The sequence below is a fragment of the Rhinatrema bivittatum genome, chromosome 5 (assembly GCF_901001135.1).
Source record: "Rhinatrema bivittatum chromosome 5, aRhiBiv1.1, whole genome shotgun sequence".
Classification (NCBI taxonomy): domain Eukaryota; kingdom Metazoa; phylum Chordata; class Amphibia; order Gymnophiona; family Rhinatrematidae; genus Rhinatrema; species Rhinatrema bivittatum.
In genome coordinates this window covers 125,717,164-125,740,450 of record NC_042619.1, presented here as the reverse complement: position 1 = coordinate 125,740,450, position 23,287 = coordinate 125,717,164, and the positions used below count along the sequence as shown (strand labels likewise).

General features: G+C 45.1%; 1 protein-coding gene across 2 annotated transcripts in view; it reads right to left on the bottom strand.

Annotated features, from left to right (window-relative positions):
- LCP1 (lymphocyte cytosolic protein 1) overlaps positions 1–23,287 on the bottom strand; it is a 174,792-nt gene that overhangs the window by 12,104 nt on the left and 139,401 nt on the right. For both annotated transcript variants that reach the window (XM_029602887.1, XM_029602888.1), the window contains 3 exons: positions 19,530–19,725; positions 6,532–6,610; positions 1,687–1,801 (listed from right to left, as the gene is read on the bottom strand). In XM_029602887.1, the coding sequence (XP_029458747.1) occupies positions 1,687–1,801; positions 6,532–6,610; positions 19,530–19,725 (390 nt within the window). The remainder of the gene's footprint in view (positions 1–1,686; positions 1,802–6,531; positions 6,611–19,529; positions 19,726–23,287) is intronic.

Genomic DNA, 23,287 nt, shown 5'->3' with positions numbered 1-23,287 from the left:
TTCACTGCAAAATTTAAATTTGCTATGTGCACAAGAGTAAGCTTACCTTTACGTAAGGCAAACATAAAGAGCCACTGAGAGTGAGACCAGGTTAAGACAAAGAAATCTTTAGTAAACTGATTTGAAGGTGCGATGTACATTCAAAAGCACCAATGTGGTGTCTGGGATCATGAAGGTGTCCAAACAAAAAGGAATGGAGGATGCAACTGGTTATGCAACCTTTTAACTGAAATTCAGAAGATTCTGCATTCAGAGAAGAACACCACTGAAGCGGCTGAGAATCCTGATGGCTCTTCATGTTTATCTGTTGTAAGCTTGCCCTCATTCTTTAGTTTCAGGCCGATTCAGTATGGTGCGCTCAGGCCGAGCGCACCGTTAGCCCCTGTTTGGACACACGTTTTCCACGCACTATTATTACCCTTTAGACAGTAAGGGGTAATAGCGCATCCAAGCCCCCCCCCGAAACTAATAGGCTCATCAACATGCAAATGCATGTTGATGAGCCTATTAGTTAGTCCCGCACGATAGAGAAAGTAAAATGTGCAGCCAAGCCGCACATTTTACTCTCAGAAATTAACGCCTGCCCAAAGGCAGGAATTGATTTCGGCCGGCACCAGGCAAGTGTACAGAAAAGCAGAAAAAACTGCTTTTCTATACAGCTTCCGACTTAATATCATAGCAATATTAAGTTGGAGGCCCCAAAAATAAAAAAAAATAAAAAATCTTAAAAAAAAAAAAAAAATCTGCCCGCAACCCGCGGGTTGGAAGACGGATGCTCAATTTTGCCCGCGTCCGTTTTTCGAACCCGTGGCTGTCAGCGGGTTCGACAACCGACACCGGTAAAATTAAGCGTCGGCTGTCAAACCCGCTGACAGCTGCCGCTTCTGCCAAGAAGGAGGTGCTAGTGTCCCTAGCGCCTCCTTATTAGCGCAGACCCTTATTTGAATACAGAATCGCACGCCCAGGAGAGTGGCCTGGGTGCACGTCGGGAGAGCAGGCGCTCGCCTCGGAGCGCCAGCTCTCCCACGCATTTTACTGAATCGGCCCGTTTGTAAGTATGTGTGAGGGCCTGCTACCATACACAGAGGAGCGCCTCATTACTCATGTTGTCAGAACAGGTTGGACTGTCTAAGGAATACTGTAGTAATACAAAAAACATGACAATCGGTAGGGATATACTCTGGCCAATTCACAGCTTCACTTTACTCCTGTATTTTTCTTTGAATTGCTTTCTTCAGTCTGAATGATTTAATAATCAATGTGGATTTTAGAAGAATGTGTGTGCTGGAACAGGGGATTAGATCGTGAGTACATAGTCAAGTGACTTCGAAAGCCTGCTGGGAGATAAGGTGATGGGGTTAGGTGCACGGAAACAGGCAAACCTTAAAAGCCACCTTCACCATTCTAAGTTTTCTGTGCGCTACCTGACAGCTGTCTTTGGTTACATTGCATGGAGACAGAACTGTGAGTTCAGGAAGAGGAGTTGCTATTGAATATTATTGAATATAATTATGGCCATCATAATTAACGATAATACTAAACACAAGTTATTATAATAAAGAGAAATTATGGGAGGAATTATTGTACCTGCTACAACCTTCAGGTACCGTATGGAGAGGTAAGAAGTGTAATGGGCCAGCATGGCATCCATCTTGCAAAAAAAATGCTCACAAATAATATCTTTACCTTTTTCATGTTGCCACCCAGCTTAGGGTAGGGTGGTTTGTTCACTCTGCTCCAGTCTACTGGAACTCTAATATTTTCATAGAGCTGGAAGATCACTAGTGCATCTGATAAATCACTGCAATAGAAACAGGCAATGTATTAAAATGAAACGGATACTTAGGGGTAGATTTTTTAAAAAAGCGTGTTCGCGTACTTTTGTTTGCGCACCAGGCGCAAACAAAAGTACGCTGGATTTTATAAGATACGCACATAGCCATGCGTATCTTCTAAAATCCTGGATCGGCGCGCGCAAGGCTGCCGATTTTGGGCAGCCGGCCGTGCCGAGCCGCGCAGCCTGTCTCCGTTCCCTCCGAAGCCGCTCCGAAATCGGAGCGGCCTCGGAGGGAACTCTCTTTCGCCCTCCCCTCACCTTCCCCTCCCTTCCTCTACCTAACCCACCCCCCCGGCCCTATCTAAACCCCCCCCCTTACCTTTGTCCGTAGATTTACGCCTGCGAGAAGCAGATGTAAATCTACATGCGCCAGCGGACTGCTGGCGCGCTGTGCTCCAACCCGGGGGCTGGTCCGAAGGCCTGGACCACGCCCCCGGGCCGGCACCACGCCCCGGTCCCGCCCTCGAAACACCGCCCCCCGCCCCCGAAATGCCACGTCATCGGGTCCTGCCCCTGACACGCCCCCGACACGCCCCCTTCCAAAAACCCCGGGACCTATGCGCGTTCCGGGGCTCTGCGCGCGCCAGCGGCCTATGGAAAATAGGCGCGCCGGCGCGCAAGGCCCTGCTCGCGTAAATCCGGGCGGATTTACGCAAGCAGGGCTTTTAAAATCCGCCCGTTAGTTTTTTGTTTTTTTCATTTGAACTCTCTGTGCTGAACCAATCGGATGCTGGAGGGTCCTCCTTATTCAGAAATTCACCAAGCTTTCTCTCCAGAGTAGTCAAAGCCTATGACTGCCTCCTTGCCCTAGACTGCACTTGTTTCCAGGCAAACCTCCACACTCTCATCCTCTGAGGCCATGGCAGGCACATATAACTCTTATGCATGCTTTGTAATGCTTCTCTTGGATTTTAATAGGTCAGGGTGTTTTATGATAGATATATGATGGGGGGGTCAGTAACATCGCAAATATTATAGATATGTGGAAGTGTACACAGCCCCGTGACTTTAAAATTATTTCACAGTTTTCTTCCACTATCATTCCAGACAGCAGTGTTTCAGATCAGTCAGTATTTTGATTTAATTGACTGCTAGTGTCACTTCCACTTTTATTTCTCCTGTTTATTTTACAGAAGTGATTATGTAATTTCTTTTCTTCTCTGCACAGCTCAATAAGAACATAAGATATGCCATAGTGGGTCAGACCAAGGATCCATCAAGCCCAGTATCCTGTTTCCAACAGTGGCCAATCCAAGTCACAAGCATTTATTTATTTATATTATTTTATATACCGATATTCTGTGATCAATCATACCGGTTCACAATTTCAATAAAATAAATCCGATTCCATACAATATAAAATAATAAAACAAACAAATAAAATCATATATAATGTACAAAGAAATCTAAAATTAAAAACAAAACAGAATAAAAATTAAAAGTCAAAAGAAATATTAGTAAAAAATAATAATGGTCTCTCAATATATTAGTAACACAGTCTTTGATTAAAATTTAACACACTCTCATAATATCTTCTCCAAAAGCCTTTATAAAGAGCCAGTTCTTTAAGTCATTTTTAAAAGTCTGATAATTAGGTTGTAGTCTCAATTCACTAGGAAGAGAATTCCATAAGCCTGGCCAGCTAGAGACACTGTTCTTTCTCTGACTTTAGTCAAATGGATGGATTTTACTGATGGAATTGTTAATAGACCCTTATTTGCTGATTGTAGATTTCTCTGTGGGGTATGAATTTGTAAGGATACATTTAACCATTCTGAGTTAACATTATTGATGAATTTATGTATTAGGAAAAGAACTTTGTAATCCTATATTTTATGGGTAACCAGTGTAACTCTTTTAAAGTAGGTGTAGTATGATCAAATTTCTTTGCTCACGCTACTATTGCTTATTAATTAATAGCAGTTTATGGATTTTTCTTCTAGGAACTTATCCAAACCTTTTTTAAACCTAGTTACACTAACTTCTTTAACCACATCCTCTGGCAATGCATTCCAGAGCTTAACTATGCACTGAGCGAAAAATAATTTTGTTTGATTTGTTTTAAATTAGCTACTTGATAACTTCATAGAGTGCCCCCTAATCCTTCTATTATCTAAGAGAGTAAATAACAAATTTACATTAACTTGTTCAAGTCCTTTCATGATTTTGTAAACCTCTATCATAGGGTCACCCATATTGTAAGTATGAGAAAGTGCTGGAGAATCTGGTCCCTGGGACACTTGCAGCCGGACTCAGCAGACATGAGCCATTCTCCCCACTCCCAGAGGGCCAAGCGATAAGGGGTGGACCAGGCAGATGAGGTTAACTGAGTCCAGAAATCTGAGTACAGCATTGTTAATTCACCAAGAGGAATTAACAATGCTGTTATTGATTGCATTGTAGTTTTAAAGGGGTTAAAAAGCTTAGGGATAGATTTATTAAACAGTGGTATTTTTCAACAGGATGAATATTGCAGGATTTACTGAGCAGTGGTACCAACTACTGCAGTCTGGTGGCAATTTTCCAGGTAAAATCAGCAGGGAAAAATACTGCGGCAATGCAGCACCATATCCTGGTACCGCCATCTTTTAAAAGAACCATGCTGCTCTCAGACTCCTCCCCCCGATTCTAGTGTCCAAATTCCTGGGGGTCTAGCAAGGCTCTCTCTCCCACTCTCCTACCCAGGGGCGGTTCTATAATGAGGCAGGGTAAGGCGGTCGCTTCAGGCAGAAGAATTTTGAGGCGGCAAAAAATGCCTCTCTCAGAACGCCACTGTGGCATTCGCCTCACACTGCCTGCCTCTACTGCGGCTGCCGAAGAGAGGAGGGATGCTGCTGTGAGCCACCGCCGGAGGCCAGGGAGAGGGGCGCAGTGAGAGGGGAGTGGGGGAGGGGGGGTGCCATTTCATCCCTCGCCCCAGACGGGCTGATTGCCTTGAGCCACCCCTGCCCCTACCTCATCTCGAAATGGCAAAAGTTTAAAAAATAGAAATAAAGGTGGCCAGGCCCTGCCCTCCAGTAGAAAGTCCTCCCCACCTCTGGACCCTAAATCACTGGCTTACATGTCCTGGTGGTCCAGCAGTGGCTGGAGCAATCCAGAGTGGGCTGGCTCCAGTGGTTACTTTTTTAAAATGCCGTAACCAGACTCAGGCGCACCTTTGCCCCTATCACGTGATTCCGACAAGTGTGTACTGAATGGCTGCACCATTTTGAAAAAGGCATGGACGGAGGTATATGTGCATTCCAGATCTGGGCATGCTCCCAGCATGAAGTCAACTTGAACAAAGGGCAAGAAGTAAAAAAAAAAATGCTTGCCCACTATTTGTGTCATCATACTTGTTTATTTAAATAATACTTTACACCCGTTAGGCAAGCCAGCTTTCTTTTCTTTTTTTTGCCCAGATGTTTCCTCCTGCTCCTTCAGGTTTCCAGTTCACTTGGAACATGAGCTCCAAGAACGTTCATTTACAATTAGATGGGGGTGGGGTGGGAGAGAAGAGGGGGGGGGGGTCTCCTATTTTTATATCCCCCTACCAACTCATTCCAGCCATTGCAGTGATGATGTCTTGGAGATGAGGGGATGTTTACGCACACAGGGCCGGATTTTTAAACATATGCGTGCGGGGTACATTTGTGCGCGCTACCCGGCGCGCACAAATGTAGGCCCGAGTTTATAACGTGCGCACACTGCTGCGCGCATGTTATAAAATCCGGGGTCGGCGCTGCACACTAGTGCACCTTGCGCACGCCGAACCCTAGGGGAGCCTCAATGGCTTTCCCCATTCCCTCCGAGGCCGCTTTGAAATCGGAGCAGCCTTGGAGGGAACTTTCCTTCACCTCCCCCCCCCCCCCACCTTCCTCTCCCTTCCCCTATCTAACCCGCCCCCCAGCCCTACCTAAATCCCCCCCCTACCTTGCGTAACTTGTGCCGGTGCACGATCCCCTGGCACGGTTGCTGTGCCGGAGGCTTTGGTCCCACTCCCACCTCTTTCACAAAGCCACGGGACATACGCACGTCCCGGGGCTTTGCGCGCGTCGCGGGGCCTATGCAAAATAGGCTCGGCACGCGTAACCCTTTTAAAATCCGCCCCACAGATTTACTCTATGAATTCCAGACAAGTTGGGCATTTATTTATTTTATTTCTTTATATCCCCATTTCTCTATCTTATATAACCCCCCCCCCCCCCCCCCCCCCAGGCATGGGTGGCACATATAGCCTTGCCAGCCAGAAGGGCCAGAGGGAAATCTCCAGCTGGACATACCCTTCTTTGGCTGTCAGGAATCAATGCCAGGGAAGCTGCAACAATTTGTGTAGCGAGGGTGCAGTAAAATTGCTTTTGACCAAGGTATAATGAAAACCTGCATCCCCAGGGGATGCCTCAATGTTTCAAGCACCCCTTGTTCCAACTCTGATGATCACTGCAATAACAGCAGCTGCATTTTTCATCCTCCCCAGGACTGAGTGCATTGCTTCCAGACTGTGCCCATCCCCATCATATGGGAGACTTGAATATAAATTGCTTGCACTGCTGTGCAGAACGTGGTCTGAGTCACAGGGCCCGCACCCAGGCATTTAAATTGTATGCATTGCATTCCCACACCTAACTCAATCTTACTATATGTTGTGAGGCAATATCATTATATTTCATGGGCCAAAGTTTAGTTCCCTGAGCTTGGACTTTTTTCTACCTTACCTGTACAAATGATTTACACGTGGATTTACACCCAGAGAATTTATCCAGTTCCTAAATGTTCTCTCTTCTCTTGTTTCACCTGAAGTGATAATGACAAGATGTCAATGCAGCCAACTTATAGTAATATAATTATGGAAGATCTACTGTAATGTTGTCATTATAGGAATATTTCATATGAACAATCGCTGATATTCTTTAATTATTATAGAAATAATAAAGTAATATTCTAGGATAGTGAGTTACAACTTTACATAGTGTAATATAAGTTATTTATGGTTCTTTCTGTTCATGGCTTTGTGTAATCACATAGAGACTGATGCAATATCATGCGTGTAAAAAATGTCCATCCAACGTAGACGCACATTTTTTGAATGCGCACACATCCACCTCTCCTGGATGCTCGATGCAATATGCAAATGAGCTGCTGTGCTAAAAGGGGCACGCAATGGATAACTTGTGCGTCCCTAGCGCTCTGCATAGGACACCCAGGAGAAGTGGCTGTGCATCTACAACAGCCTGGCCAGAGCTCCCTCCCCAACCCCCACCCTCCAGCAGAGCTGTTCCCAATTGGTCCTTTTCACTGACATATGTCAATTAATGGACCAATCGGCAATAAGTGAAGCAGTGAATAAATTAATATTAAGTGCCCTGTGTGTGCAGGTTTCCAAAATGGATGCTTAATTTATGAGCATCCATTTTATCCTGCAGCAGTTAATTTACTCGCACAAAATGCATACAGAATATACATAACCAAATTGCCCCTTGGTTCTAATATTAATCTAAGGTATTTACTGAAGCCTTACTCAAGATCCGTCTCTAGGACCGGATTCTGCACTGGAAAAACTTTTTTAGAAGGACGGGGGATGGTTTCATATATTTATTATCCGGCAACCACACCTCGGTGCCTTGTCGTTTTAATCATCAACACACCCTCCAACCTCCGTATTTTTATTTCAAACATATTTTTAAAAGACTTTTTTAGAGATAGGCATCAGTAAATTTCCTTCTTTATTCTTTTTTTATTCTTTTTTTATTTTATTTATTTATTAATTAATAATAGGGATTATTCGAGACATTTTAAAGCTAAGTACAAACTATTCAATTTCTGACGGTTTTGGAGTATTAATAGTAGTGTTTTTACACGAAGAAAATATGGACATAAAAAAATAAAAAAAGAATAAAAAAAGAATAAAGAAGGAAATTTACTGATGCCTATCTCTAAAAAAGTCTTTTAAAAAATATGTTTGAAATAAAAATACGGAGGTTGGAGGGTGTGTTGATGATTAAAACGACAAGGCACCGAGGTGTGGTTGCTTAATAATAAATATATGAAACCATCCCCCGTCCTTCTAAAAAAAATTTTCCGATGCAGAATCCGGTCCTAGAGACGGATCTTGAGTAAGGCTTCAGTAAATACCTTAGATTAATATTAGAACCAAGTGGCGATTTGGTTAAGTATTAGTTATACACTTGGTGGGAATCTCTGTTTTGGTACAGAATATACATGGCACTAAGGGGCGGATTTTAAGAGCCCTGCTCGCCTGTGCGTCCAAGCGTTCGTTAACCTGTGCACTAGGCTCAGCACATAGAAGTGAAACATAGAAACATAGAAGTGACGGCAGAAGAAGACCAAACGGCCCATCCAGTCTGCCCAGCAAGATATGATATTGCATCGACCTGCCTGTGTTTTCTAATCAACTAAGAAATTAATGTTATCTGTTCACACTGGTCCCTGTTTGAGTGAATGGAATATACTGGGTGATGGTCAAGCTTAGCTGTTCCAGGAACAAGCTCGTCATCTTCTAATGCTTGGAGCAATGAACCATGAATCTGATAAATTCCTGAGACTTGCAAATTTTAGTCCCAATTGACCACTGACTGCATGGCTTTAATAAGTTGCTTTTACTTCTTATGTCTCAGTTTAATATCATCATTCATTTTCCAATTTTCCTTTTGAAACTCATGCAGATCTGATATAAAAATTAGAAACACAGCACATGATGGCAATAAAAGACTACAAGGCCCATCTGGATGGTCCATTTTCCCTATTTACTACAGTACTACAAATCCTATTTGATTTCCAGCTTTACTAAAATTGGTGGCCAGATTTTCTAACCCAGTGCTTTATTATGTTTATGTTTGAATTATCAGTTTATCCTTGTCTATCCTTTGTCACCATATCCATCCCCCTTATTGTTCCCTCTCTTGAACCCCATTCTCTAGAATATTTTATCTTGCTCTGCAATATCCCCTTACCCTTTCCTAGTTTAAATATTCACTTTTTTTTTTTTTTAACTATTCTTGGTAGCCCAGAGTTTTCCCTCACTTTTGTGCCCCTCTCTCTGGAACCCAACCATTGCATTAATAGTCCTTTTGACCAGAAGTCACAGACTGCAGCTCAGAATAAAGTACATTAAAAATAATAATTTGTAATGCATATCCCAGATGTATGCAGTGCTGTACAGAGACATATAATGGGCAGTCCCTGCTCTTGGAGCTTATAATCTAGTTAAGACAGACAAGACTCATAACAAGAAACAAGTAAGAGGCTTTGAGCTAAGGCAGCAAGGTCATGACTGAAGAGAATTAAAGTAGATGATTATAGGTGGAATTAAACTGAGGATATTCATTATCATCAGTTATGATGTTGGAGTCATTATCTATTTAAGAAGAACTCTGGTTATGTATGTTGTCACTAGTCAGCTTTTTCTTATTTAGTGTAAATAGACATAGAATATCTTCACCAGTTCTATCCAAGATAAACTGAGAAATGCACTCCAAGTCTAAAGCCCAGGTTGACAAATCTGTTGCATAAGCAGGAAAAATGAAGGCTCAAGTATTATTAACTTTGGCCTTGAAGAGGTACATTTTCAGGCTGGATTTGAATCTGGTAAGAGAAAGAGAGCCTGGCCCATGCATTTAGGAAGGCTATTCCGGGCATTTGGTGTGGTCAGGTGGGAACTGCGGATTCGAGATTCGGTGAAGTGAAGAAGGTGACAGATAAGAATAGAGTGTGCATCCTGAGCCTGGCCTCAGGTGTCAATGTTATGTGATGTCTGGGACTTCAAGAACCGTGATTACAGCCCTACTAGCCTGAAAAGAAGGAATTGGGCCTGGGAATTGAATCCAAGTCTTCCCCACAATAAAATGCAGTGCTATCATCAGGTTAGCCCAAATACTCTGTTTGATTATCCTATTAGCTTTCAATGATTGTTTTTCCTTTCCATTATTCATTTTGATTCCAGATCGATTTGATCCTTGATATATTTTTCAGCACTAAGTGTTATGGGGTAGATCTTTAAAAAATATGCGATCGCGTACTTTTGTTCGCGCATCAGGCGCGAACAAAAGTACGCGATCGGGGTCGGTGCGCGCAAGGGGGTGCACATTTGTGCAACCTGCGCGTGCCGAGCCCAGCGCGCGCTGCCTGTTCCCTCCCCCCACCTTCCCCTCCCTTCCCCTACCTAACCCACCCCCCCGGCCCTATCTAAACCCCCCCCCTACCTGAAAGCAGGCGTAACTTTGCGCGCGCCGGCCGGCAGCCCCGCTCTGTCCTCCGGTCCCGGGGGCTGGTCTGGAGGCCTCGACCACGCCCCCGGGCCGGCACCACGCCCCCGAGCCCGCCCCCGAAACGCCACGGCACGCCCCCGAAACGCTGCGTCATTTCGGGAACGCCCCCGGACACGCCCCCTCCCGCCCCTTTTCGAAAGCCCCGGGACTTACACGCGTCCCTGGGCTTTAGGCGCGCTGGCGCGCAGGCCTTTTAAAATCTGCCCCTATATGTAATAAGACAAATGCAATAAACTTGCCCAAAACAGTGTCCCAAAATTAGAAAAAAGTAAAGTGAAAATAACAGGAGATGTCGCAAAAATTATCTCACTCAGCTGCTAAATCCACGTATGTATACAGTGTATATATGTTGGGGTTTAGCAACTTGTAGTTGATGCCAGTCCTCTCGATCATCAACCCCGAGTCATTGCTTTTACAATTTTAGGTATGCTTGTGCAAAAAACAAACAATCTTGCCACCTTAATGTTGAACCTATAATGGTATATAAAAGCTTCACATAGCAAATCCACTCAAAAAAGAAGACAGTACAAATTTGCCAATAAGATCCCCATCCATCTCAGAGAATATCTTTCAGAAGTAGATAATAGAACCCACCTTCCCCTGATACCAGTTGGTGTTTCATATATGGATTGCATCAGAGGAAACATAAATTATAAACATAAACTTATCTGGTCTGAAGCAGTGAGGTGTACAGCTGAAAGTGAGAGGTGCTAAATAATGCCAACTTATTGTTAACTTAAAATAAAGACTGGATGCTTTCCAGGATGAAATACCTTTAATTGGACCAGCATAATAATTATGCAAAGATTATGTTGTAGAGCGAGCTATCAAAACTATCTCAGTCTCCTTCAGTTTTGACCTATAGAGTGACAAATGCTCATGTACAACACCATGTTTGGATAATTCTTATGTCAGTCCAAAAAAAGGTATCACAGCCTGCAAAGAATCCATTTTTTCCCTCTAACCATAAGAGCTACTAGTACTAGAATGATGATGTAGCTCCATGCCAAAAGGGACAGGCTGAGCTAAGTTATCCCTGGTTTTACCCTTGCTGCATGCACGCATTGATTTCCCAAAGAAAAACAGGGTTACATCTCTGCACATACCGTAGGGCAAAACCAGGACTGACTAAATGTGTCTCTTTTGGCATGTAGCTAAATGGTCATCCTCAATAGAACTCTACTACTTAAATTGAAGACACATGCTTTGCATGGTCATTTAAATTGTATTAGGGGTAGAGACCAGGTACCAGATATTAAAATAAGCCCTCTGAATGACAGAGAGCAACAGGGTTGATAGGCTGCAATGGTCTTCATCGAATGCCTTTTGAGGAGAGATTGAAGAATCTAAATATGTGTACCCTGGAGGAAAGGAGGAGCGAGGGTGATAGTATACAGACCTTCTGTTACGAGCTGGTTCGTGGACCCTTGTTTCTGCGGTAGATACAGGACGGAAACTCCTCGATGACTACTACCGTCAGATGGCGAGGCCTGTGGACGACGTGGCTCGAACTTCGCCCTGGAAGCACGTGAAACCCCCAGGAGGAGCCCGTAGGATCACAGCCGCTGGGACTTAGGCGACACACAGAAGACAGAAGGTGGTCTGGATGCAGGCGCCTCCTGCAGGTCGTGATTTCCAGACGGCTGGCGCCTCCAGCAGGTCGTAAGAAGGTCTCTGTGGGGAGTAGGGAAAATCCAACAAGCCGGTCCCAGAGTCGGTACACAACCGTAGTCCGCAGCCAGTCCAGGGGTCAAAAGCCAGATCGTGGTCCAAAGCCAGTCCAAGGGTCGAAGGTCCAGTGCGAGGTCCAAAGCCAGTCCGAATCAAAGTCCAAAGCGAGATCCAAGTCCAATCCGAAGTCAGAGTCCAAGAGGGGTCCAAATCCAATCCGAAGTCCAAACCAAAAGAATCAAGCAGCAGGGAAGGCAAAGCAGGAGCAGGACGAAGAACCAGGAACCAAAAGCGCAGATCCAAACTAACCTCGATACCAAGGCAAGGTCTGAGGGACAGACCTTGCCGTTAAATACAGAATCCAGGGGAAGTGCTGCAAAAGGGAGCCACGACACTTCCTGTCGTGGCCCCTTTAAGAATAGTCTTCAGCCGCGCGCGCGGCCCTAGGCAGTCCGGGAAGGGGGCGGAGCCACGGAGGGAGTCAGGAGCCTGCGGCCGGCCGCCTGTCGGCCCTGGCCGCGTGGGGAACAGCGTCTGAGGCTCCCTGCATCCGCAGAAGTCCCCCTGGAGGTCCGACGCTGAGGGTGAGTGCCGGGTCCCGACCGCGGGCCGCCGCGACCGGCCGCCATGACAGTGGGCCCCGGTCGCGCGCTGCCGCGGCGGGCGGCCATAACAGTACCCCCTCCCCTAGGCCTCCCCCGAGAAGGCTTGGGCTTAGTCGGATGTTCGGAGTGAAAGGTATGAAGAAGCGATTTGTCCAAGATGTTCTTAGCAGGCTCCCAAGAATTCTCCTCAGGCCCGAATCCTTCCCAAGAGAGAAGGTACTCCCATGTCTTGCCACGTTTCCGAACATCCAGTACCTCGTGTACCCTGTAGATGGACTCATCTGCAGACTGAAGCTGAGGTACCCCAGGCAGTTTCCGAGAAGGCCAGGTGAGGACCACAGGTTTCAAAAGAGACACGTGGAAGGAATTATGGATGCGTAAAGTCGTAGGTAATCGGAGCTGATAAGTCACAGGTCCCAGTTGGCGAAGCACCGGAAAGGGCCCAATGTAGCGCGGAGCCAATCTCATGGAGGGAACACGGAGGCGGATGTGTCGGGTGCTCAACCATACCTTATCGCCAGGACGGATTTGAGGTCCGGGCGTCCGGTGCTTATCGGCAAATTTCTTGGCCAGAAGAGCTGCCCGACGGAGCAGCCGCTGGGTACGGATCCAAAGCTGTTTTATCTGAGCCGCCGTAAGTTGAGCCGCCGGGGAAGGAACCGGTAACGGGAGCGGCAAGGGAGGTCGGGGCTGCCGGCCGAAGACGATCTGAAAAGGAGACGCTCCCGTAGATACACAAGCGTGGGAGTTGTGTGAAAACTCAGCCCAAGACAGAAGCGTTGCCCAATCATCTTGACAGGAATTGACATATAGGCGTAAAAATTGCTTCAAACCCCGATTTGTGCGTTCCGCCTGACCATTGGCTTGCGGGTGAAACGCGGTTGTAAAGTCCAGGGAAATATGAAATTTTTTACAAAGGTTACGCCAGTAATGAGCAGTGAACTGAGGTCCCCGATCCGAAACAATGTGAAGCGGAAGTCCGTGAAATCTGAAGATATGGCGCATAAACAACTGAGCTAGCCGGGGAGCAGACGGAAGAGAGGGTAGAGGAATGAAGTGGGCCATTTTGGAGAAACGATCCACTACTACCCATATAACAGTGTTGCCTTCCGAGGATGGTAATTCCACAATGAAATCCGTCGAGATGTGTGTCCAGGGTCTCGAAGGAATTGGCAATGGCTGCAAGAGTCCGTGCGGTCTTCCTGTAGGAACTTTATGTTGTGCACAAGTTGGACAGGATGCCACATATGCACGAATGTCTTTACCCATACCCGGCCACCAATAATATCGCTGAATACATGCCTGCGTCCGGGCTTGTCCAGGATGCCCAGATAGCAGCGAGTCATGTCCCCAAGCCAACACCTTGTTTCGTAGTCTCTTAGGCACCACCGTTTTCCCAGGTGGTACCGTGAATGTTGCGGCCAAGCAGACACGAGCTGGGTCAATAATATGTTGGATAGGTTCCTCTGTATCCTCTTCCAAAAATGAGCGGGACAGTGCATCTGCTTTAATATTCTTGCTAGCCGGACGATACCGTAGTTCAAAGTCAAATCGTGTGAAAAACAAAGCCCATCGGGCCTGACGAGGGTTCAAACGTTGGGCTTGTTGAAGATAAACCAGATTTTTATGGTCTGTGAAAACTGTAATCCGGTGCTGCGCTCCCTCCAGCCACTGCCGCCACTCTTCAAAAGCCAGTTTAATGGCGAGCAGTTCCCTGTCTCCAATAGAATAATTTCGTTCGGCTGTGGAAAATTTCCGAGAATAATAAGAGCAGGGATGAGAAGTTCCCGTGAGATCGTTTTGACTCAAGACGGCCCCTACCCCTTCAGCAGAAGCATCAACTTCAACTACAAACGGTCGTCTAGGATCTGGGTGTCGCAAGCATGGCTTCTTGAGAAAAGAGTCCTTGAGTGCCCGAAATGCCTCCTCGGCTTCAGGAGGCCAAACTTTGTTATTAACGCCTTTGCGAGTAAGGGCCGTGAGAGGTGCTGCTAGTCTGGAGTAGTTCAGGATGAAACTACGGTAATAGTTAGAAAAACCGAGGAAACGTTGCAAGGCCCGTAGTCCAGTAGGTTGAGGCCAATCCTGTATACATCTTAATTTGGAAGGGTCCATCTGAAAGCCTTCTTTCGAGATTATGTACCCCAAAAATGGTAAGGATTCTTGTTCAAAGATGCATTTTTCGAGCTTGGCATAGAGGTGATTCTCTCTTAAACGTTGTAATACTAGGATAACGTGTTGTCGATGCACCTGTAAATTCTGAGAGAAAATTAAGATATCATCCAGATAAACGACCACACATACGTATAACAGATCCCTGAATATCTCGTTAATGAAATGTTGAAATACTGCTGGAGCATTGGTTAACCCAAACGGCATGACTAGATATTCATAATGTCCATCTCTTGTGTTAAAAGCGGTTTTCCACTCATCCCCATTTCGGATTCGGACGAGATTATAAGCTCCTCGGAGGTCAAGTTTCGAGAAAATTTGGGCTCCGTGTAAACGATCAAAAAGCTCCGCTATGAGTGGTAGCGGATACCGGTCCTTTATGGTAATAGCATTTAGCCCACGAAAGTCTATACATGGACGTAGAGTTCCATCTTTTTTTCCCACGAAAAAGAACCCAGCTCCAGCAGGAGATTTGGAGCGTCTGATGAATCCCTTCCGTAAATTGTCCCGAATATATTCAGACATAGCTTGGGACTCTGGAGCTGATAATGGATAAACTCTTCCCCGGGGCGGAGTGGTACCGGGGATCAGGTTGATGCCACAGTCATATTCACGATGGGGAGGTAAAATATCCGCAGCCTTTTTGGAGAAGACATCAGAAAATTGCTTATATTGAGAGGGCAGACCCTCTAATCGGGAGGTGCAGATGAAACTATGCGATGAATTGGGTACAGGGATACATGTTTTCTGACAATTGGGACCCCAACCGATCAGAGCCATAGAAGTCCAGTCGAACTGTGGATTGTGCTGCTGCAACCAAGGGATGCCCAGGACTATGGGGTGAATAGCCCTCTGAATGACATAGAATGAAATACTTTCAGAGTGGTTAGGAGAAATGTGGCAGTCCATCGGAACGGTGTGATGAGTTATCCTCCCCGGCAGGGGATCTCCATGGATGGAAGAGATAATCAACGGCTTAGGACATAAGCACGTAGGAATGTGTAGTTGTTGGACCACATCTTGAAGAATAAAATTCCCGCCAGCTCCTGAATCCACTAGAGCTAATGCGGAGAATCGATGGTTGTCAAACCCCAAGGAAACATGCAGCGTGAGTGGGGGAGCCGGAGAGGTGATGCCTAGGGTAACTCCCCCGATGGAGCCTAGGCTTTGAAGTTTCCCGGACGCGTGGGACATCGGGCAATCAGATGACCTGCTTCTCCACAGTACAGGCAAAGCCCTGCTTTCCTGCGTCTCAGTCTTTCTTCTGGAGAAAGTGGACCCCGACCCAACTGCATGGGCTCTTCAGTGGATCCTTCAGGTTTATTAGAGGTGTGGGAAACCGGAACCGGGCGATTAGCTGCAGCCCCCGGAATGTGTCTCCTCGTGCTAGATGCTTCTCTTGCTCTCTCTTGAAGACGCCGGTCAATTCGGGTTACTAACTCGATGATAGAGTCCAAGGGTTGAGGTAATTCCCGGGCGGCCATTTCATCCTTTATTCTGGGTGACAGTCCTTCCAGAAAAATAGATCGAAGACAATTCTCTTCCCAGTGGAGTTCGGATGCCAATGTCCTAAATTCAATGACATAGTCGGCCAATGGTCTTCCTCCTTGTCTGAGCTGTAGAAGTTTGGAGCCCGCGACCACTTGCCTTCCAGGATCGTCGAATACTGCTTGAAATAGTTCTAGGAATTTGGACAGGTCTCGGAGGACTGGATCTGAACGTCGCCAGTATGGAGAAGCCCACGCAAGGGCTTTACCCTCCAGTAATGATAAAATGTATGTGGTCTTGGTGATGTCATCTGGAAATAAGGAAGCTTGTAGCTGGAAATGCATACTGCACTGGTCGAGAAACCCCTGACAGGATCGAGAATCACCGGCATATCGCGGAGGGGTAGGTAGAGTAATCATATGCCGGGTATTACTTGGTACCACCGGAATCACAGGTGGCGGGGTAGCCTGAGCAATGGCCATAGCGTCCATCCTGGCGTTCAGTCTCTCCAAGGATGCTGCCATGGATTCCAAGATGCGCTGTTGTTCCATAACCTTCTGGGCTATGCCAGGAATAGCCTGCCGGGCTGAGGCCTCTGCCGGATCCATGGCCTTGGTATTCTGTTACGAGCTGGTTCGTGGACCCTTGTTTCTGCGGTAGATACAGGACGGAAACTCCTCGATGACTACTACCGTCAGATGGCGAGGCCTGTGGACGACGTGGCTCGAACTTCGCCCTGGAAGCACGTGAAACCCCCAGGAGGAGCCCGTAGGATCACAGCCGCTGGGACTTAGGCGACACACAGAAGACAGAAGGTGGTCTGGATGCAGGCGCCTCCTGCAGGTCGTGATTTCCAGACGGCTGGCGCCTCCAGCAGGTCGTAAGAAGGTCTCTGTGGGGAGTAGGGAAAATCCAACAAGCCGGTCCCAGAGTCGGTACACAACCGTAGTCCGCAGCCAGTCCAGGGGTCAAAAGCCAGATCGTGGTCCAAAGCCAGTCCAAGGGTCGAAGGTCCAGTGCGAGGTCCAAAGCCAGTCCGAATCAAAGTCCAAAGCGAGATCCAAGTCCAATCCGAAGTCAGAGTCCAAGAGGGGTCCAAATCCAATCCGAAGTCCAAACCAAAAGAATCAAGCAGCAGGGAAGGCAAAGCAGGAGCAGGACGAAGAACCAGGAACCAAAAGCGCAGATCCAAACTAACCTCGATACCAAGGCAAGGTCTGAGGGACAGACCTTGCCGTTAAATACAGAATCCAGGGGAAGTGCTGCAAAAGGGAGCCACGACACTTCCTGTCGTGGCCCCTTTAAGAATAGTCTTCAGCCGCGCGCGCGGCCCTAGGCAGTCCGGGAAGGGGGCGGAGCCACGGAGGGAGTCAGGAGCCTGCGGCCGGCCGCCTGTCGGCCCTGGCCGCGTGGGGAACAGCGTCTGAGGCTCCCTGCATCCGCAGGAGTCCCCCTGGAGGTCCGACGCTGAGGGTGAGTGCCGGGTCCCGACCGCGGGCCGCCGCGACCGGCCGCCATGACAGTGGGCCCCGGTCGCGCGCTGCCGCGGCGGGCGGCCATAACACCTTCAGATACTTGAAAGGTTTTAATGATCCAAAGTCAACAACAAACTTTTTCCATTACAAAAAATCAGCAGAACTAGAGGTCACGAGGGTGGTGGATGCCTGGAATGCCCTTCCGGAGGAAGTGGTGAAGACTAAAACTGTGAAGGATTTCAAAGGGGCATGGGATAAACACTGTGGATCCATAAAGTCTCGGATGTGAATGAAAAGAAGAGGCATGGGGGTGGCTTGCAGGAATGACGGCTACTTCCTGGTGATTAATACCCTTATTCAATAAACATACACATGGTTAATGCGACTCCAACATTGCTCTATGCTTCAACGGTAAGAGGAAATGTGGGACAAAGGATTTGCATTCACAAATATGGGAGTAGCTTGCTTGTTGCGGCGGTTACTACCCCGCACCAATTAAGCCTGATACTTCACTTTGAATACATATGCAGCGCAGCTCACTGCTTCAATGGCAGGGGGGAATGAAGATAAGAGGATTTACATTCAGACAACTACCAACTAGGATTGAATTGCTTAGTCTGGGAAAACAAATAAGCGTGGGAGTAACTTGCTTGTTGTGACAGTTACTACCCCGAACCAATACTTTACTTTGAATACATATACAGCGCAGCTCACTGCTTCAACGGCATGAAGATAAGAGGATTTACAGTCAGATAACTACCAGCTAGGATTGAATTGCATAGTCTGGGTAAACAAATAAGCATGGGAGTAGCTTGCTTGTTGCGGCGGTTACTACCCCGCACCAATTAAGCCTGATACTTCACTTTGAATACATATACAGCGCAGCTCATTGATTTAATGTCAGGGGGGAATGAAGATAAGAGGATTTACATTCAGACAGCTACCAACTAGGATTGAATTGCTCAGTCTGGGAAAACAAATAAGCTTGGGAGTAGCTTGCTTGTTGTGGCGGTTACTACCCCGAACCAATACTTCACTTTGAATACATATACAGCACAGCTCACTGCTTCAATGGCAGGGGGAATGAAGAAAAGAGGATTTATATTAAGGCAACCAACAAGGACTAAATTGCACAGGCTGGGTAAACAAATAAGCGTGGGAGTAGCTTGCTTATTGTGGCGGTTACTACCCCTAACCAATTAGGCTTGATACTTCACTTTTATGCAGCTCCAGCACTGCTCTCTACATCAATGGCAGGGGTGGAAGGAAAATTAGAACCAAAAAGTTACCAATAAGGGCCCTGACCTCAGCCGTCAGAGTAACAGATAGGTATGAGAAAAATAACTGTGAAAGCTTGTGGGCAGACTGGATGGGCCGTATGGTCTTCTTCTGCCATCACTTCTATGTTTCTATGTTTGTCCGCAGTTTGCTCTCGTTTATTACAGGAAAACTTTGGTGTAAAATACCTCAGCCAAAATACAGTCAAGACAAAATCATGTTAATGGATTCCCAATGAATTCTTGCTACAATCTGCTTGTATCAAAAAATAAACTGTAGCTGCATTTCGGTAACCAGGAACTGTTGAACTCAGATGATTCCAACTGTTTATCTGTGGACCTAGAGAAAGTTTCAAAGGAATGTGAAAGGGACAGATTTGAAGGCAGTGAGACAGCGTGGGCATATACCATCTCAGAATCATTATACTCAGAATGATGGTGCCATGAAGAGTAGCATTATTATAGGATATTGCCAAGATCCTTTTACAGGGGGTGGTATTTTCAACACTGGAATCTAAGAACTTAGCTATAGGTTTTAAATGCTCCTGTAAATATTTTTTTTCAACTCCAACTGAATGCAGTACTTCTTTGTTTGGTGTTCCCTAAACAAAGGAAAGAGGATACAAGAATCCAGAAGCCCAAAGAAAACAAGTCCTCCTTAAGAGCTAGAAAAATTACACTTTCATACAAACATGTTTTTTGCACTTTCACAAAATCAGTTATCCTGCTGGTCTACTTGCCTTCAATAGAGCTCCAGTCAATGCCCTGGTTCTCTGGTTTCTGAAGAGCAGGATACTTGTTGAACAGGTTGGCGATGAAGGCCATGTTGAGTTTGGGATTTCCACGGACAACATCTGTGGCCGTTACAAACTGTCGGCAGCCCAGTCTATCTGCCTGTTCTAACATACACTCAGCTCTCTTAATGTCATCCTTTTCCTATGTCAACAAAATGCAGAGACATTGTGTGGAATTCAAAATGCAAATAATAATATTTACTAAATACTAAACAATGAATTTCAGAAATATAAAGAATCCCTACTAGAAGTCATAATGCTGAATGTGCCTTCTCTAAAACACATTACTTACAGTTTATGTGCAAAGTATCATGAAGGCATTCACCAAATGCAACTTAACACATTTAGGATATGTTATTTAAAAAGCAAAATTCTAATCGTACATCCACACTAGGATGTATGTTTTAAAAATAAAGATTCTACATATGTTATATGTACTCTAATATACTTATGGCTCAATTTATCCAAAATATATTTTCCCCAGTAAGCAATTATTGGGGAAAAACTGTACAGCAACTAAGAGCAGACATTTGCAAAAAAAAAACAGGAGACTTTTTCAGTTATATTTTTATGATTTTGATGCTCAACAAGACCTATTAGCTAATTTTTTTTTCCTTTCTTTTCTTTTTCTTATGGTCATCAATTTTACAACATTAATGTTAATTTTGAACTAATTTACCCTGTTCCAAGTTCCATAACCTTGTTCTATGTAATGCCTCTTGGCGAATTTCATGTTATGTTTCAATGTAAACCGATGTGATCTGTATTTCATACAGGAACACCGGTATATAAAAATCTAAAAATAAATAAATAAATAAATGTAGCATGACCTGAGACAGATATTCAGCGAGCATGGGAAAAGAAGCCATCCTAGAAATTTCATTAGTACCCTCCATGGCACATGAGAGATGCCCACAAACAGAAATTCAACTAAATACGTTCATATCTTTTATTCATCGTGGCAGCTGTCAGACCTGATGTAGCTTCAGGCCTAAGTGCTGCTGTAGCCAGAAGCCCATGAAGCTTCTCTTTCTTAATGAGCAATTCTGTCATGTTTAAAATTTGATTATGCCTATACACAAATAGGAAAATAGCTTTAAAACCCCTCTTCTTTTACCCTACCAGAAAATATCCTTTTCTTGCTTGAAAAAAAATTATAATAAACTTCTGCAATTTTTTTAAATAGCAAAGGCTTAGTTTCTCATGCAAAAGCTGCTTTTAAAGGACCAATGCCTTTTTTACAGTACTCATATTTTTAAAATTCAAGTTAAGCTACTCTAATTTCTAAATTAACCTATATAGCATGATCTCTTATTTAATTCTGACTATTTTACTTGGATTTACAATTTTATTTCTTTGCTCTTTATTTATTTATTTAAAAGTATTTATTTCCCGTGCCCTCCAAAATTCAGGGCAGGTTACATATAAAACATATATACATATAACTAAAAACGGGGTTAAACTAAAACATTGAATCACTTAGACCACATAGTCACACCTGCACTCCAAATGCTATTTATTACTGTCCTTGACACTTATATGATGCCATTTCAATCCAGATGCCAACACATTTAAATATATCTACTTCTTATCTACCCAACAGATCACATTCATTGGTCTATGGAAGCCCAGGACTATAGTGATATTTAAAGACACAACAGTACTGGCATACTGAACTGCTATACTAGCAAGCAAGAGTTATTCCTACTGACTACTTAAAACACTAGTTAGCACTACTACATGCAGTCACTTCTTGATCACATAGAGGCAATTTTTAAAATGCTCATGGGACTTGCAGACTCACAGGAGCATTGCACCCATGGACCTACAAGCTAATTTTCAAAGATAAACTTCATGAAGATTTTCCTTTGAAAATTTGGGACAGTGGGGGAATTCAGATAGTTTGTATCCATATTTTGAAGTAGGTTCAGGGGCTTTAAAATGAAATTCCCTATATGAACTTTCACTCCCCCTATCTAATCCTGCCCCTTTTTCCCTGTTGGTAAAAATATGCATGTTGTAAACAGTGTGCATATATTTACCTGCACTTGGGGGTGGGGGTGGGGGAAACGACACAATTTCATAGCAAGTTTTTTATACAGATAAACCCTTGTTTATCCACATACAAAGTTTGGAAAATAAGCCCCATAAGCTAATATACATGTATAACTCACACACTTTTTTTTAACCATATGCACACTTACTTATGGATGAGATGGCAAAGTTTCCATGGTTAAACTTGGAGGTGGGGAAAGCAAAGACAGCAGACACAGCAGTGAGGACTAAGCAGCCCATTAGCCTCCAGATTAGGCAAAGGGGCTTGGAATTGCAAGTCCCAGAATTCTTGCCACGAAAGGGAAATAAGAATCTCCAGGGGCAGGATCTCTGGGATGGTGACTCCAACCTCATCAGGCAGGGAAGAGAGGCAGATAAGACGCAACATAAAGTCAGATAGAGGAAGGCAGTGGAGGTCTTTGGCAAATGAAAAATCCAGGAAGAGCCCTGTGTCTGGGGATTATGTTTTACCTTGACTGAAGTGCATTGGATCCAGGCTTGGATTTGAGTTGGATTAGGTAACTCACTGACAATATGGATTTAAATGAGTCATACCTTTAAGATGCTGGGAGAAAGTGTCCTATTTAAGGGAAAGAGGTTGAAGTATAAAGGAAATGTTTCTAACAGTGACCTCAGGTGGCTAATAGTGAAGATCCAGTAGATTTCAATTTATTGACTATGCATAGCCATCAACATTCCTAGGCAGCTTACAACAAAAACATCCATAAACATGGCAGTAGAACTATATAACACAATAAAAACAAAGACACATAATACTGAAACCCTCCTTCTGTCTATATCTGATGTGTTCCAGAGAAATTTCTATAACAGGAAGGGTTTTTTGTTTTGGTGATGTTAGACATTTCATCTGCCTGCAACACTATTGATCATGTAATTTTAAGCAGCACGGAGCCAGGTTAGGCTCCAACTTAACTTCTGACTCGAGGATAGTTGAAGGACATAGCAAACGTGGTGGCATGCCTTCACACTTGCCGCAATGCCTATTTCCTTATTATATTGCTACACCAGTCCAGAACATGTGGGTTATCTCTCCTACTGGCAGCTGGAGACAGAGGACACAGCTTTTTCTGTGACATCACCACTGGTAGTCACCATGGTGCAGCTCCAGCATAAAAGTCAGCATTTTCTGTCTTCAGAAGATGGTAGGACATATTGGTTTGGTGCAGCAGAACTTAATTCCCAGGCTTTGGCCTTTACCTGGCAGTTCTGTGTTTGTCAGCACTTTCTGCTTTAATGACCGCAAACCAAAACTTCTGGTGCTTCTCAGTTAAGTGAGCCCTGTGAAAGGCTCCCAGCCCCAGAAGGGTTTTGGTAGAACGTACATCATGAGAGCTTGTTTTTGGCTTAGGAAGAACTTCTGTTTGAAATTGTTTTCCCCTTCTCCCCGCCCCCCCCCCCCTTTTTTTTTCTCCCTATGGCTTGTTAAAGCTTAAAAAAAGAAAAAAGAAAAGAAAATTAAGAAAGGTGAAGAGATCATCCATTTCTGCTGAAGCAAGCAACCTGAGAAGGGTAAGTCTCCAGTGGATGAGGGATATCCTTGAGCTTGTTTAGGAATGGGGCCTGCCAGCCATCAGTCACCTTCTCGCCCTTGGGCCTGCAGTATTTCTGTGCAGCTTCTGACCGCATTT